Source organism: Lampris incognitus, chromosome 19 (genome assembly GCF_029633865.1).
Source record: "Lampris incognitus isolate fLamInc1 chromosome 19, fLamInc1.hap2, whole genome shotgun sequence".
NCBI lineage: Eukaryota > Metazoa > Chordata > Actinopteri > Lampriformes > Lampridae > Lampris > Lampris incognitus.
Genome location: NC_079229.1, coordinates 28,534,094 through 28,550,199, shown reverse-complemented (window position 1 = coordinate 28,550,199; position 16,106 = coordinate 28,534,094). Strand labels below are relative to the sequence as shown.

At 44.0% G+C, this 16,106-nt stretch overlaps 1 protein-coding gene across 1 annotated transcript in view; it reads left to right on the top strand.

Moving 5' to 3' along the window:
- ptprn2 (protein tyrosine phosphatase receptor type N2) overlaps positions 1-16,106 on the top strand; it is a 192,591-nt gene that overhangs the window by 151,181 nt on the left and 25,304 nt on the right. Inside the window, exons 12-13 of the mRNA XM_056299232.1 lie at positions 9,150-9,365; positions 12,457-12,660. Of these exons, the coding sequence (XP_056155207.1) occupies positions 9,150-9,365; positions 12,457-12,660 (420 nt within the window). The remainder of the gene's footprint in view (positions 1-9,149; positions 9,366-12,456; positions 12,661-16,106) is intronic.

The following is a 16,106-nucleotide window of genomic DNA, read 5'->3' as shown; positions in this document are numbered from 1 at the left end:
GGGAGCGCTGCAGACTATCACGTGTCTCCTCCGATACATGTGGAGTCGCCAGCCGCTTCTTTTCACCTGACAGTGAGGAGTTTCACCAGGGGGACGTAGCGCGTGGGAGGATCATGCTATCCCCTCTCCCCCAGTTCTTCCTCCCCTTGAACAAGCGCCCCGGCCGACCAGAGGAGGCACTCGTGCAGTGACCAGGACACATACCCACACCCGGCTTCCCACCCGCAGACACGGCCAATTGTGTCTGTAGGGATGCCTGACCAAGCCAGAGGTAGCACGGGGATTCGAACCGCCGATCCCCGTGTTGGTAGGCAGCGGAATAGACTGCCACACTACCTGGGCACCCTAAAGACTGCGCCTTAATCGAGCTCAGCCCATTTCTGGCTCGACTCACATCCTACCTCTGAAAACATCCACATGCACATCGAAGTGTAAACTTTACATACAGCTCAGGGGATTTAAATAAGCACTGAGTCGAGCATCCTGGTGGTGCTTGGGCTCGGGCTTGTTGAATCCTGCTCAGGACCCTATCGCATACTTTCCTCTCCATCTCTACTGTACAGTCAAATAAATGCTAAAAAAAAAAAACTGCCAAAGAGATCAAACAAGTTAACACTAAACGTAGTTCCCTTCGTTTGCATTCCCACAGATGATGCCAGAATTTTCCCATCCCAGGCCTGTTTTTAAGGTCTGGTGTGGTTCCCCACTGCAGGCGATGACGCCACGAGGCTGTTCCGTACTGGAGTACACATTATTGTGTATGTGTGGGTTGCCTTCCTGCTTTGAATACAGCCAAGATGACAGGCATAGCATCTACCTTGATGTTGACTGCTTTGAACCACTTGGCATGGGCAATGCATTGGTTGGAATTTACAAAAGAAAGCCCCCCACCACCCCCCACCCCTATTTAAAAGGGCTCATCTGTAGCGAGCACCAGAATAACATGGCTGACACACAGTGGCTGTGACTGGATCTTCTCAGGGCAAGTGATGAGCATGAGACATAGTAATTTGGTAATATTTCAAGTAAAAACTCAGAAATTTGATCTTTTTTTGTCTTTGAACATCGTCCATCAGAAAAGATCCATCTCTGTCTGTCTGTCTGTCTGTCTGTCTGTCTCACTCTCTCTTTCTCTCTCTCTCTCTCTCTCTCTCTCTCTCTCTCTCTCTCTCTCTCTCTCTCTCTCTCTCACTCTCCCTTTGTGACTGCCTGCCTCTTATTTCGCTGTCGGTGTTACGCGTGCACACAGCTACACAGGATATTCGCTTGAAAATCAAATCAAACCAGCACTACACCGAGAGGGCGTTATTGAAGTACGGCTTCAAATTCTGGATAAGCACATTTCAAATAAGACTAATGCTAAGCAAAGAGCGTGGCTCCAGATCGCTCCTACAACCAATATGAGCAGCGTTTCATTATGTGAATATTTGAAAACACTGTCAAATTAGACCGTTCAGAAAAGGGAGGGAGGGAAAAAATGGTGAAGCAAATGGATTCCCTCTCACGTGTCTAGTGACTGTACCGCAGTAATAATAATAATAATAACAGCTGGTGGATCTGTCCAAAAACAAAAAAAACGGCACACCCAAGTGTATTCTGTTTTGCATACATTTTTCTCTGCCTTACAGTTACAACGCTAATCCTCCTCACACCTTCCCAAATGGAATCTCAGCCGCGGTCCTGCTCAGATATTATTATGAATAATTTAACGCACCCTATTTTAAAGAACCAATCAAAAATCCCAACTATTTTTGGTTTAACGGCAGCGCACACCAGTTAAGTCAGCGAGTATGTACACATTGGTATGGATTGTGCCTCTTTATAGGTGGCTTTTGAGCGCCGGTATTGTAGCCCGGCTGTGGTGAAAATGGCATTAGTCTAATCTGATGTCATTAGAGCGTGATTGGTATGTGGACCACCAGCTTGGCAGGCCTCAAATCAACTACCTTCCCTGTCCGATGTGGACCGCCTTAGTCTTCTGTTTGCTCAAATATATTACCAGGCTTGATTTGTTAGTGCCCAAAGTTAGCTGTGACACCAGTGCGCACACTGTGATGAACACACAGGCATGCAGTACGTTTTTTGTGTGTGCACGTCATAGTGCAAATGCACATAAGATTTGTGCAGGGATATGCAGACTACGCACAAACAGTGCAGACTATGCACACACAACCGGCAAATAGACTCCCACACAGAATATGGGTATTGTATCCTTTTCTGTCTCTAACAATGCACACCCGCACAAATGTGCACGCACGTGCACACACACGACTGGATGTCTCTGCACTGCTACATCAGGTAGTGCACTTGATCCTGACATTTGTTTAACATTCCCCCCATCCTCTTTCCCTGCGACAGCGTGAAGTGCTGCATATCTCCTTCACCCTGTTTAAACACGTTCCCAGCTTTTCCATCTTTTCTTTTTTTTATTAGAAATGTAAAATGTGTCATAAAGACAAATATTGGGGCAGTGGAGAGGAGGAAAGATAAGCTTTGCAAGATTCACTGGTTTCAGTTTGAAAATGTGTCACGCTGAGGATCGACCGGAGAAATTGACATGCGTGGCAGCGTGTGACTATCACCCACCTGCCACTCAGCGTGACCACACGACTGACTTCGAGACTTATTTTCAGTGTTTTACGGGAACTCTGCTACTGTAGTTTCATGAGCATGAATCGATGCCTATCAGAACTCTCCAGTGTGACGACTGTTAGCGCTGGCCTTACGAGAGGACGTGACACAAGTTGTGCAATGCTACTGTGCTCAATGTAATTGTTGAAACGAAGAAAAGGACGTGTTCATCCTGTCAAGCTGAGGTGCACCTTAACAAGTCAGGCTCTTTTTTCTTTTTTTTTTCCGGAGCAGGTATAGAAAGTGGCTGGTGCTTAGCAGACATTTCCTTCATGTTTTCACCCAGTACAGTTTCATGTGCCTTCTAGCAGCTGAAAAGGAAACAACACTGGAATCCTATAATTCCTCCACCAGCAAGGATGATTCCTCATAACATGGATGCTGTGCAGCATGCATTTAGTGTTGTGCAGAGAGTGTTGTGGGAGTTATGGGAAGGCAAAATTTGTACGCTTAAGAAGAGAAACACTCAAGTTTACTTCGTTCTTTAAGGGAATGCTTTATGCTATTCGTGAAAATGTCCTATTAGTTAAAAACCCATGAATTATGCTGCAGTACATTTGAACATGACAGTTCTCAGAATAACCGCCAAATACTTTTAACATATTGGAATAGTGTCATGTAATACGTTGGTCTACATGATTTTGTGCGATCTCTAAAAATGTTGAGTCAGTTTGAGTGCATTGCATAACAAAACCAACCTATGAGGTCCGCCTTATTGGCGGGATGCTTAGTGTTTGAATGTGGGGTGGCGTCCGACGCGCCCATGGACCTTGGCCGGACAAGGAGCTGGTTTTTGTTCCCCCCTTCACATTGCCAACTCCAGCTGTCACACAGAGGGACAATAGGGAAGAGGAGGGGGTGCTCTCTGAATAGAAAAAATAAACTGGAGAGCCTCCATCACCCCTCCTCTCTCACCAAGACTCGTCATCTGCATTTGACAGGACCCCCGTTTGCCTCTCTTCACCGCCCCCTTTCTTTTTCTTTCTCCCTTTCTCTCCCTGTGCTCTCCATAATCCCCCTTTCTCTCTCTCTCCCTGCTAAGTGCAGCTGTTGCTCTCCATAGGATGAATTTTCGGGGGCCTGATTGCTAATTAGGATGGTATTTTAATGGATTTTATCTCTAAAACTTTTATAACTTTAAATGTCACTCTTTCTGCTTTATTTTGGCGAGGCTTGGGGAGGGAGGAGAGGATTTAAAAATGCAAATTTTACGCAGTTTACTTGCTTGGGTGTTTTTAGAGTGCACCACATTTTACCATGCATTAATCATATAATTTACAATCGGCTGCGTGCACATGACAGCCTATAGTAGTAACGATAATAATAATTATTATTAATGATAATAGTTATAATGGTCATTTCGGCTTCGGATGCAAAAGCTCACTTTAAAGAATAGGCTCCTCCATCTCTCTTATATTCCCCTCACAAAACTGAATCCATGGGAGAGAGCGCATAGGAAAAGGAGAGCCTGAGAAAACAGCAATTCACACACTAAACACAGAGACCCCTAGTAGCTCAACAAATGAGTGACTAGCCCTGTGTCCATTCATATCGCCCTTCAGCCCGCAAGCCTATTAGCCAAGCATCCCTCCTTGAACATTCACCGTCGACAACATGTGGAGGCATCGCCATAGCAACCAGTGGATATGACATGTGCAGCGGACGGGGGACTCCTGAGCGGCTGAATATAAGGAGGGGCTCAGCCTTAAACTAAATGATCTCCCAAAAAAAAAAAAGGAAAAAAGAGGCAAAAAAAAACCCTTCCAACTTCCAACCCACCCCCCATCTCTTTTCATTGGCACGGAGGCGCTGAAAGGACTCACTAGTGGGGCTTCTGCACATTCTTCCGAGGCTCGGAAAATCAGGCGGGCATATCCTACATTCTTCTTTTTTAATTTTTTTTAAATTTTCTCCCTCTCTCTCTCTCCCTCCCTCTCTCTCTCTCCCCCTCTATCTCTCTTTCTCTCTCGTGCATTTTTTTTTCATTTTCGTTTTCTTCATCCTCGTGTTGAAGCCGCGCTGTCTTTCGCCGCGCGACTTGGAGCCGCCGCAGCCGCCGCCGCCGCCGCCGCGGCCGCATTTAACCGTGCTCTCTGGAATACGACGCATGCCCTCCTTTTTCCCTAAAATGTGTGGCCTGGGCGACGACACGAATCCGGGTAAATATCTCCACTCACTTTTGTGTCTTGTTATGTGCTCCGTGTGCGAGTTGTACCGCGGCGAACGCGGGTAAAAAAAAAAAGAAAATCAAATGAAAATTAAAGCTAGCTTAAAGTGTTCGCGTTAGCCGTTGACTGGCGACGACTAACGGCTCAACCGCCGTGTAGCCTCGGCGGTTCCGGAGTATCGGCGTCTCTTCTCTTCTTCCCTTACAAGAAACGCTTCTTTCTCTTGAAGCTTACTTGTTAATTTGGAGTATTATATGTTTTCATATTCAAATTTTAGTTTTTTTTAAATCAGAGCATATCCACATTGAAACTTGCTTGTTCTAAGCTTGGTAGCTTAAGTGTCGGGAGCGCCTGGCCGGGCCGGCAGGGGACAAAGTTTCCCTCCCAGGTTCATCATACTGGCCGACACTGGGGAAAGTTCTCCCTGACCGACAAGAGTACGCACCTGATCAATTTCCTGATCAGTCAGTATCGATTTGTCTTCCGTTTCGCCGAAAACCATGTCGCAGTTCTAAACACCCTACACCCCGAAGACGAAGCCCCAGAATTACTCCATCCATCAGTTTTGCGCTGTTCCCTTCTTCGTTGACCATCAGGCATTTCCGAGCACATAGAAACGGGGCCGGTTGAAGAGAAATCCCGTTGAGATTCCTTTTATCGCGATATGGATTATTTTAGGCAGACATGTTTTATTCCCTCCGTTTACCTATCGGGTTTATTTATCAACATCTTAATTGATTTTTATATAGCTCTACCTAGTATACAAATATGTATTGTAGTATTTACAGTTATATAGTATACATAGGAAATAAAACACAGTTTGGAGCAAGATAATATTTTAGTCATAGTGTGGCTAATACTAGCTTTAATTCAGTGTGCTCACGTGTTTGAGAACAACGATGCGTGAGCATTTTGCAGTTATTTTTATTTCTATATTTTCCTGTAAGCTTAATTACGGATTAATTTATTTATTTAACTGTTCAAAATGCCAAAATCCCATCAATTCCAATTTTCTGAATTCGAGCAATTTAAACCTTGTGAAATCTGCTGCGGGTAGCGGTGATTGTTTTCAATTATTAACCAAGTTTTAGTATCGGTGAGCTGTGGCGCTTTCAGTGTGTTTGATATCATTCGTTTGTACTTCTCAAAGGTATTGTGCTTGTGAGTGAATGGATAGCCAGCCGCCCCTGTGGCTACCTCTCTGCCTGACCTCTCCGCTATCATTTGAATAATCCAGAGCACCGAAATCCATCTGCCCTTTGTCTTCTCTCAGATTGGCTAATCCATAGACAGAGGCGAGATGAATAGGAGGGAGAACTGGGGGGGGGGGTGTCTGTTATAAAGAGAGAGTAATATCTTGAGTCTGTATCCTGAGAAGTGATGCACATACATTACATACATCATATGAGATGTGTGAAAAGCTGGTAAAAAAACAAAAACAAACATACTCATTGGATTTGAAAAGTTTTTTTTGTGATTGGTGTTAAAATTACCCCCCCCAAAACATTTTTTTTCCACTTCATTAGGTGGATGTGTCGATCCGTATATAAACTACTACATTTCATTTAAAATTCTTCTATTCTTCCAAATTCTGACATTTTCTGATGAAGTAAAATCAAATTGAAAGAACAAAAATATTTTTTAGTCAATTCTAATCATCCAATAAATTTGTCTTATTCGTATGTGTTAGGAGCTAATAAAAAGTGCCTTAAATTCAATTAATGAACTTTCTCCTAAGGTCATCTTTAAGAAAAGACTAAAATGTTTCTTGTTAGACAAGGCTGTTAATCTGGTTGTGGTTTCTTGAATATATCGGAAATTTGTAAATACAAATGACATATAAAAAAAAGTAAAACGAGAGAGAAAAAACCCCGCGTCAAATTAGAGCTCTAACCGCTATCATTTTTCCCCCTTCCCTCCTCTGTCTTTTTCTCTTTTCTTTTGCTCTTCCTTTCTGTCTTTTTCTTCTGTCTTTCTCTTCTGTCTTTTTCTCGTTCTTTCTCTTCCTTTCTATATCATTCTGGCTTCTTATTCTTAGCATCTTTAGGGAGATTACAAACCGTCCCACCTCACCTTGATAACTGCCATTGAATGCTCTTTTGATGCTTGAAGTGTTTTATTTTAAACCCAGTTGTTGTCACTGTGCACTGTTTTTTTAAGTTAACTTCAGCTGCTCTTGCCTAATGAATTTTGCTGAAAGGAAAGTAACACATCGCTGAGGGAGTCTTTTTCCAATCTTTTTTGTCTTTTTTTCCCCAAAATAAGGAAAAGATCGAAAGGGATTTGCAAAAGAGGTGTAGGCCCATGCTGCCAATTGGTTGAAGAAAGTATGAACCCAGATCCACAGGGGGCACTTTGGTCACAGAGGCAAGGGTCTTGGACCACTGCACCACCCCTTCAAGCCGAGAAAGCGGTGTGGAATATATTAGTGTCTAACAATAAATCTATAAAAATACTAATTAATTTTTTCCCCCCAATGATGCTCTCTATTCATACAATTCGCAATACTGTGTGATTCAGTCAGAGGATCACACGCAGGCCGAGAGATTTCGGCATTCTAAGCTTTAATGCACAAACCCAAGCAATCCCTCAATTACAAACCTAATATTATGCTGTTTTTTTTTCATATGTCAGACCCAAATGATATTCATTTGATCGCACAACAGCACAGAAGATGTAACACTTGGAACAAGGCCATGTCTCCTCTGCGCTCATATGTGCAGCACTTCAAACCTCTCAGCTGTTGTCCAGCCTCTTTATGGTTGATTGAAACTGCGCGTTCGAACCACAGCTATTGCAATCAAAAGAAACTGCCATCAGGGCCAACGCAGTAATCAGAGACCTCTGTAGCCACACAATCACTGCAGCAGTTGCAATCACTAGCCGACAAGGTTAAATGGCATTGGACCGGGTCGAAGTGTTATGTTTCATTTGGGGGGAGATGGATAACGATGCAACTATCCTTCAGCAACCTTATTACACCCTCAGGCTAAATGTCAAAATCTCTCCTCTGTTTTGTCATGTTGTTGATTTCGTTCAGCTTGCCAATCAGCCTTTCAATATGGCATACAAGGGGGACTGAGCCTATGCATTGGTGCACTGATGTTATTGGTTGATATTGGTCTTTGTGTTGATAAGACTGGGCTTTAGTTATGACTTGTGTCAAGTAAATTGTAGTGGTTAAATAAGTTAATCTTAATTCGTCCCTGAAGCGAAATTCAGGAAAATCGCCTTGAGTGTAGCCCATAGTCATCCTTACCTTACTATTTGCAAATACATCTAAATATTGGTGTTTATATGTCCATATCTGCCCTGTATGCACCGGTGAAGAAAATCGTTTACATGTTACTGGATAATATTAATCATCCAGCCAAATTGTAAGTCCCATTTATTTATGTTATGCTCCGAAATTCTGCATCAGTATGGAACAATTGGGACTATATGGGAATTTAAGTAAATGGTCATAATTGGTCCAGTAATCAATATATACAAAATAAAGGCTGTCCCTACCATACCCACACGTGGAGGATGGGTAAAGCCACCCCATACCTTTCTGCTGGAGTTAGCATTAGCCATGCAGTGAGGGTTTAAATGTCTGAAAAGGCCTTTTTTCGTCAACTAATTTGGGGTACAAGAAGGTCCTGTCTGAGTCCGCCTGTGTCACTGCAGTCCTGCTAGACTCTCCTATTTGCCGATTGGCTTGGGCCACGGCCTAATCCAGTCAAACTCAGGGACCAGAGGAGCTAATTAAGCACAGGCTTTTAGTATCTCAACCTCCTGTAGCTGCAAAGTGCCAGGCCCTCCCCAATGCCAGGGCTAAATGGGGCCGTAAATACTATGTGTGCTCAGTTAGAAGGCTGGACTGAACAGGAGCTGGTAACCAGGGCTGACTGAGTCTGAATGCACATTGTAAAAACGACTAATAGTGATGGCTAATGAGTGGGGATGGCCACAGTGTGGAGGTGGGTGAGGAAACGGTAGAGTAGAGGATGGAAGGAGGTAAGGAAACACAGGGAGCAGTGTTAATCTCTTATAGATGCCTTTTTCATTTAGCTATAAAGCCACATCTTATTTCTTTCTTTACTCTTCATTTACCATTGAGTGAAAAGTGATGGACTGAGACGATAAAAGGGTGGTTGTTGTCCTTGAGAAATAAGCTTTCTTCACCTGGCCAACCTGGTCGCAACATCAGTATTTCCCATCACATCATTTTTCTGACAGCCTTCTCTGTGTGTGTGTGTGTGTGTGTGTGTGTGTGTGTGTGTGTGTGTGTGTGTGTGTGTGTTTGTGCGTGCGTGCGTGCGTGCGTGCGTGCGTGCGTGCGTGCATTCATTTGTTCGTTCGTTCCAGAGGGGCAGCTTGACCCAGATCCCTGTGGTGAAGGAGACCAGAGTGGAGTCGGGCCAGTTTCTGCTGCTCTCTGTCCTATGCATGCTGTTCGTCCTGGTCGTGCTGGCAGGGTCTACCACCTTCTTCTGCCTGCGCCAGCGCTCCCACCTTCGCATGAAGGAGAAGCTGGCCAGCCTTGGGACTGACACCAGTAGTGATGCAACAGCAACCTATCAGGTTAGAGCATCCCCCTCGCTAGGAGCCAATCAGCAACTGTCACACTTAGCATAGTGCTCTGTCAATGGGCTGAGCATACGAACTGATATGACAAGCTGCTGTCCTGACTGGCTAACGTCTGTGTTGGTTTCCACTGTGTGTAAGTGGGCACTTCCCAGTGTTGTTAGTTTGTGGAGCTGAAACAAAGACTCCAATATCCAAAAAGGCATAAGGTATCACTGACTGTGCTAAGCCTACGCTGTCTGTGTTAGTTGGCGTATGCATTCACATGCAACCATTTTCTGTTGCTGTAGCCATATGAAAAGAAATATTAAGTCATCATAATAATGAGCTACCGTAAGATACCCTGAGTTGATTTTTGATAAACAAATGCTTAAGCAGCAAATACACAAAGTAACAAAGGTATCTGCATCGACATGTTGACCCACAAGCATGTTTAGCCTCTTTTGATTCAGCCGAAAAATAATGTTAACATGGCTTGTTTGAACTGGGCCTCTAATCCTTTTGAATACAATATTTTCACCTGAAAGTGGCCTTTTGTGTTTATATACTGCATTTTAATGCTCTTTAATTCTCCCAGTTTCCTCCCCATTTTCTACTGATTACTGTTCTGGATAATCAGTACATTCTTTTTTTTTTAATGTTCATTCTAGTTTGAGTTGTGTGTGTGTGTGTGTGTGTGCATGCATGCGTGCGTGCGTGCGTGCGTGCGTGCATGTGAGTGTGTGTATGTATGCGTGTGAAAGAGAGGGAGAGACAAAGGGGGAGACAGACAAAGAGAGACAGACAGATATACAGAGAAACAGGTCGCCGGTGTGACCTATTCCCTCTGCTCCTCCAGGGCCATGGGCAGCCAGGGCTGTATTGATTTTTAGTGATGGGGCTCAGCTGTGCTCAGCATGGCACTCAGAACACATTTATCTGCACGTTGCGTTAACATTTTCAATATTTAATCAGGATTTCACTGGGTTGCCATCCTTTAAATGCCGGCGATATACAGAGCTGTAATTACAGCCACAAAGAAGCAAAATGTCTCCTGGAGTAGATGTATTGTAAAATCTATCACCTCAAACCTAAACATCGATTTTCATATAAATGTGTATTGAGTGCATTGGAAATGCAGTCATATTAAATGTTGATGTGATGGCCTACATCTTATTGTACTGCTACTCTTACTGATCACACTGTTGTTGTATACTTATGGGGAAACTCAAGATAATGTTCAAGGCATGTTTATTCTCCACATACCTTCAAGAAGATCTTTGCTATCAGTCAGTTGTATAGGCATCGTCTCTGCATTTTGACAGTGATAGTTTTCAGACTTTTTTCTGCCCTGAGCCAAAGTGATACAGCTGGATAACAGTATACAGTACAGACTCCTTGTCTCATCCCTATTAGTGCTCTGTGAGAGGGGGGAGAATGGGGAAAATATGACCCCACGGCCTGTGCTGCTCTCCGGGGCTCACATGTCTCTCCTCTGGCCACCCTCTGGTCCTAACTACACCCTCCTGCCTCCTTCTGGGAAATTTCCCGGCTCTGGTACAGCACGGCGCTCTGCACAGCAGAGACTTGGAGAAGTGGGATGAATTATGCCGTGGACCTACATCTTATCCTGAGGCTGAGGCCCACGGTGCTGTTTCATGGCTCTAATGATTAAAGTCTGATGGCGGGTAAAAGCTGATCCAAGACCAGGGCTTAGCAGGCTCCCACTCACCAGAGAGAAATATCACCATGATAGATCATGCGATAGCATATGTTTTCACAGGGCTTCTCCAATGCCCTGCCAGGCTCCGTGTTATTAATTGTGCATGGAAATGACCGTAGGCTCTCTCGCTGGCTCTATTTCTCCAAACCAAGTATGATAGCGTTGACTGATCCCGGGTGAATCTAATAGAGAAATATCCACCCAGAGATAAGAGCGACAACATCTTACGTGGGGAGTCAGACAAGGTGTGTGCGTGTGTGTGCACCTCGGTCTGTGTGCATCACGCGCGTTTGTGCATGCATTTATAAGGACAGAAGGTTCGATAAGATTGCAGCTGTCAGACAATGAGAGATTTTTCCCCGCCTCTGTTTCTTTTCATTTTGTGAGGGGGGGAAAAGAATGACTGGCTGTGTAGATAATGCCTAGACTCAGAATTTGTAATGGGTTGTCTCTGCACAGAGGCATGATGGGAGAAAAGCAGAGTCACTTGGAGAGCAGTAATCTTAGTAGCAGTGGAGGAACAATCATTTACCAAAGTCTCCAAAAATCCACAGAAATGGGAAAAAAAAAAACTTGTGATATCAATCAAAATGGGAAATTATACTGTACAATGCTGTCAGTGCTCTTTTTTGCCCCCATTCGGGTAGAGCAGTTATACAATGCAGTTTACAATGGAAATCCTCTTTGAATCATGGATTGATTCTGCTGTTATTTTTTCCCCTGGAAGGAAGAAACAGTTTACTGATTTATTTATTTTTCGGCAAAGAATGCAGCAACTCTGTGGTGTGAGGTGATTTTGGGGGGGGGGGGGGTTTGCTTTGAAAGAGTGCAATAATGATATCATAGTATAGATCCATCTCTAATCACCGAATAGTCTTTCTGACCGCCATATACTAGTACACAGTGAATTTATTATGCAAATCTTATTTGGTACCTTAACCATATAGTTTTGCCATAATTAGTGTAAACTCTTCAATCCACCTGGATAAGACATTAATCTACAGAAAAGTAAGGGACGATCAAGTCAAGCATGTTGCAGGATTTTAAGATGTGCATTTACAGAACACAGCCCCCAGGTGAAAGGATAACATGAATTGAAGTGCAAGCACTCGATGCTAGCAAGAAGCAAACTTTTATCAAAAAATTTTTTTTTAAAGATTACTTTTTACCTTTATTAGACAGTGAAAGGCAGACAGGAAATAAGAGTGAGAGAGAGGGGTATGACATGTAACAAAGGTCGCCAGCTGGAATCGAACCGACGACAGTGGCTGTAACTATTCAGCTACGAAGGCGCCCCCTAATCAAAATGTTTACAATGAAAGTGGTGCAGGACAACCGCTGGGTTTTTGACAACCTTTCTCCTAACCGTGCCCTGAAATCCCCTAGGAGCTGTGCCGCCAGCGCATGGCCACCAGGACATCGGAGCGAGTGGAGCGCCCGGAGACGCTGCGCCACTCGAGGCTCAACAGCGTATCATCCCAGTTCAGTGACGGTCCAGTGGCCAGCCCCTCAGCGCGCAGCAGCACCTCCTCCTGGTGTGAGGAGCCGGTGCCATCAAACATGGACATATCCACCGGACACATGATACTGGTAAGGAACCTTCTTGTTTAGGTTGCTTTCGATTAGGTATTGATTCACGGTTAGGGAAATGCAGGCGAGGGAATGAAACAGTGAATAGGGAGGCAAGATGGATGGACTGACTGACTTTTTCTTAGGGCCCTTTGGGGGCATTCAGAGTGCAGGGAATTCAATACTTAATCAACCACAACTTCTGACCACAAACTCCCTGCCTATGGCGTCATTGCACAGTGGAATATCTTGCTGTGCAAGTATGTACACAAAATGAATGTCTAGTAACAACCCTTCATTTGCACCCTGAAACATGCATCAATCTTGGTTGATTTCCATCATGGTTGAGAAATGACCTGCAAGGTTCATGGACCTGCTGTACATTAATTTTAAGTCACTGAGATTGTGTTGTCAATATGTGGTGCAGGATTTGCAGTATTTTGTGTACAATATTGTGGTAGACACCTCTGTTGAAAGCCAGCAGTGTACTACGTTCTCTGTTTATCTGTTGTTTGGATGTTTCTCATCCCTCTCTCCATTCTCTTTCAAAACTCTTACCTTTGTTGTTCTGCTTCCATCGTTCTCCTTTTCTTCCTCATGCTTTATCTTTGCTGCATTCTTTTTTTTGTTCCTCTTTTCTCTCTATCATTCTGTCCTGCCCCCCTCATGCTGTCTTTAAAATCCACACCCTACCCCCCAACACCCCTACCCTTTTGCTGAAGCCAAATGGAGAAATGTATTGTTTTGTTGAATGAGAGATGCTCTGAAGTGAAATACAATCATCCACTGATTTGTCTGTGTTTAAGAAATTCTGTTGTGTTTCTCTTTAAAAAAAAGAAAAAAGAAAAAGTAATTTGGTTGCCTTTGGGTAACCGTCTGGTTACACACATATACCCAAACAATGGATTGTTTTAATTTTGCCTAACTTTCCCTTTATTCATTTGAGACAAGCTTGATAAAAGAGATTGATAGATGCCTCAGAGTTGTTTCCATTAAAGGAGACGGCATTCATCACACAGCGTGTCTGTCTTTTACATAGGGAGCCAATAACGAATGAGGGTGAATTTGAGTAATGCCTCATATTGGTGGTAATAGATGGGTTTTGTTGCACTTGGCGAGGCTTGTTTGCTGAGGCCCTTTAGAAAACACTGACAATAGGAATGCATTTAGCCCTGCAATGAACAAAAAGGGAGTGCTGTGTGAGTCATCTTGTGGGAGTTGTGGTATTTTTAGGAATAAGTTCAAAACAAATCCTATGATGCAGGAAGGTAAAATCCAAAGGAGTCTTCAACTTTGTTTCATTTGGTGATTGACATGGTGGTGTCCTATAGGGGGTTCTTGTTTAAAATTCCAGCACCATCTTGCATGAAACCATGTGTGAGATTGCCTTGTTATCACAGATCTCAGACCTATATTTTCCCATCTCTCTCCTCTACTCCTCTCTTCTCATCTCATCTCCTCTCTCTCTTTCTCTCTCTTTTCTGTCTCCCTCGCTTTCTATCCCTCTCGCTTTCTCTATCTCCCTTTCTCTCTCTCTGTCTTGCACACACACAGACACACACAATCATACACTTTGGGGTCTGTGCTCCACACCGTGTGAAGAAGGTTGATGAGAATCTGAGTCTCCAAAGCGCATGCATGTATACATATACACACACAAACAAACACACACACACACACACACACAAACATGCATGCACGCCTGCAGACATGCACATCTGCATGTTTCAGCACAGGTATGAAAAGTTATGTAATGATGTACTGGAATATACTAAATAAGGTTATTGCATTTAAGTGTGTTAGTGCTATTTCAGTCAACACTAAGGCTGTCCATACTGTGTCTGTAATTGATGTGAATAAATTAATTTGGCAAAAAAAAGCACATGGCTTATCCTAATGTCTAAGTTTGCAGATTCTTAAAGTCCCCCTCCAGTCATGTTTTAAGACATATAAAATGCTCTGCTTGATATAATAAGTTGTCTGATGTGTTATTTCTGCAAAATAAGTTCAATTATCTTGCTAAAATCCTGAAATTCACATCTATTCCGTCTTCTTCATTAAAAAATCCAGAATCTATGAATATGCAAATTATCCTTGCCCTCAATTCAAATCTCCACTCCCCCCACCCCACCCCCGCCTGCAGTTCCTACCCCTCCGCCGCTCGCCTGCAGTGCATATACCTGCACACCGTCGCTCTGCTCATCAAACACAGTAACCTCTGCTTGTTTTCTTCTTTGCTTGCTACTGTACACTAAACAATGGCAAGTGGTAATATAGTAATAATTCAGTCATACATGTTCAAACCGGAAACCAATCCCGAAGAAGAAGAAGAAGAAGAAGAAGAAGAAGAAGAAGAAGAAGAAGAAGAAGAAGAAGAAGAAGAAGAAGAAGAAGAGCAAATTGGACAGGGTCGCTGTGGTTTGTTGGCGCCAGCGGGGGAGGAGGACACACCTGAGGTGAGTTGGCGTGATTGTGAAGCCTTTATCCTCCCCGCTGGCCACTGAGCCCCTAGTTCGCTCTCTTGGGCCAGCATGGCAAATACAGCCTCACCACCACCGCCACACCAGGTGGAAGGCGAATGTACCAGATGACCAAAACAGACGAGACAGACAAGAGAGACGACAGGCTGGTGCGGATGGAGGGAGAGCCAGAGCGGACCAACACCATAGGGGAGTGCTGGGCTGTGGGCACGGGATTGAGGAAGATGCTGCGCCACGGACAACACGGTGTGCCGGGCGGAGCTGCTGCTGGTTCGCTTTCACCACGAGGAAGCGGAGCTGGAGAAGGAAGGAAGGGGCGCAAGGTGCGCCGGGGAAACACTGGGAAAGCTCTCCATGCCAGCCAGATCTGTGGCTGGCTCTGTCTACTCTTCATGTTTGTATGTATGTGTTGTAATGAATATACCTGTAACTGATGATATTTGCCTCCATCACTCTGTCCAAACCCTCTTGTGGCAACAGACTTACTCAGTCACATACAAGAGGACCTATCAGAATGGTAATGTATTTTTGTTAGTAGGCATGTGGGCCTGATGTCTGTAAATCAATCCCAACCATTTCAGCAGTATAGTGGGATTTCTTGGTAGATAATGGAAGGAAACTCCAGTATCCGGTTTACATCCAAAAGCTGCACACTCTACCATGTTTGCTGTTAAAACTTCTACTATGTAATGCAAACTTGCTTTCTGTACTGACAAGTCTGTTCTGCACAGGAGGGTTCAGGTTTCTTCCCCCCTGCATTTGCTTATTAGACAGCAATTGGCTTTTGGATTTGTGACGTACCAAATCTAGCTTGCCCGGGGTATGTTTGGATCTCAGATGTTAGGGAAGTACACAGACAGCTCCCCCCACCATAGAGGAAAGTGAAAACACCACTCCAGTGAGAAACTTTACACAGATACAAGTGAGTATAGTCCAGGTCAGACATTTTAGGGGACACAAACATAAGAATCAACATTTTTCAAACCT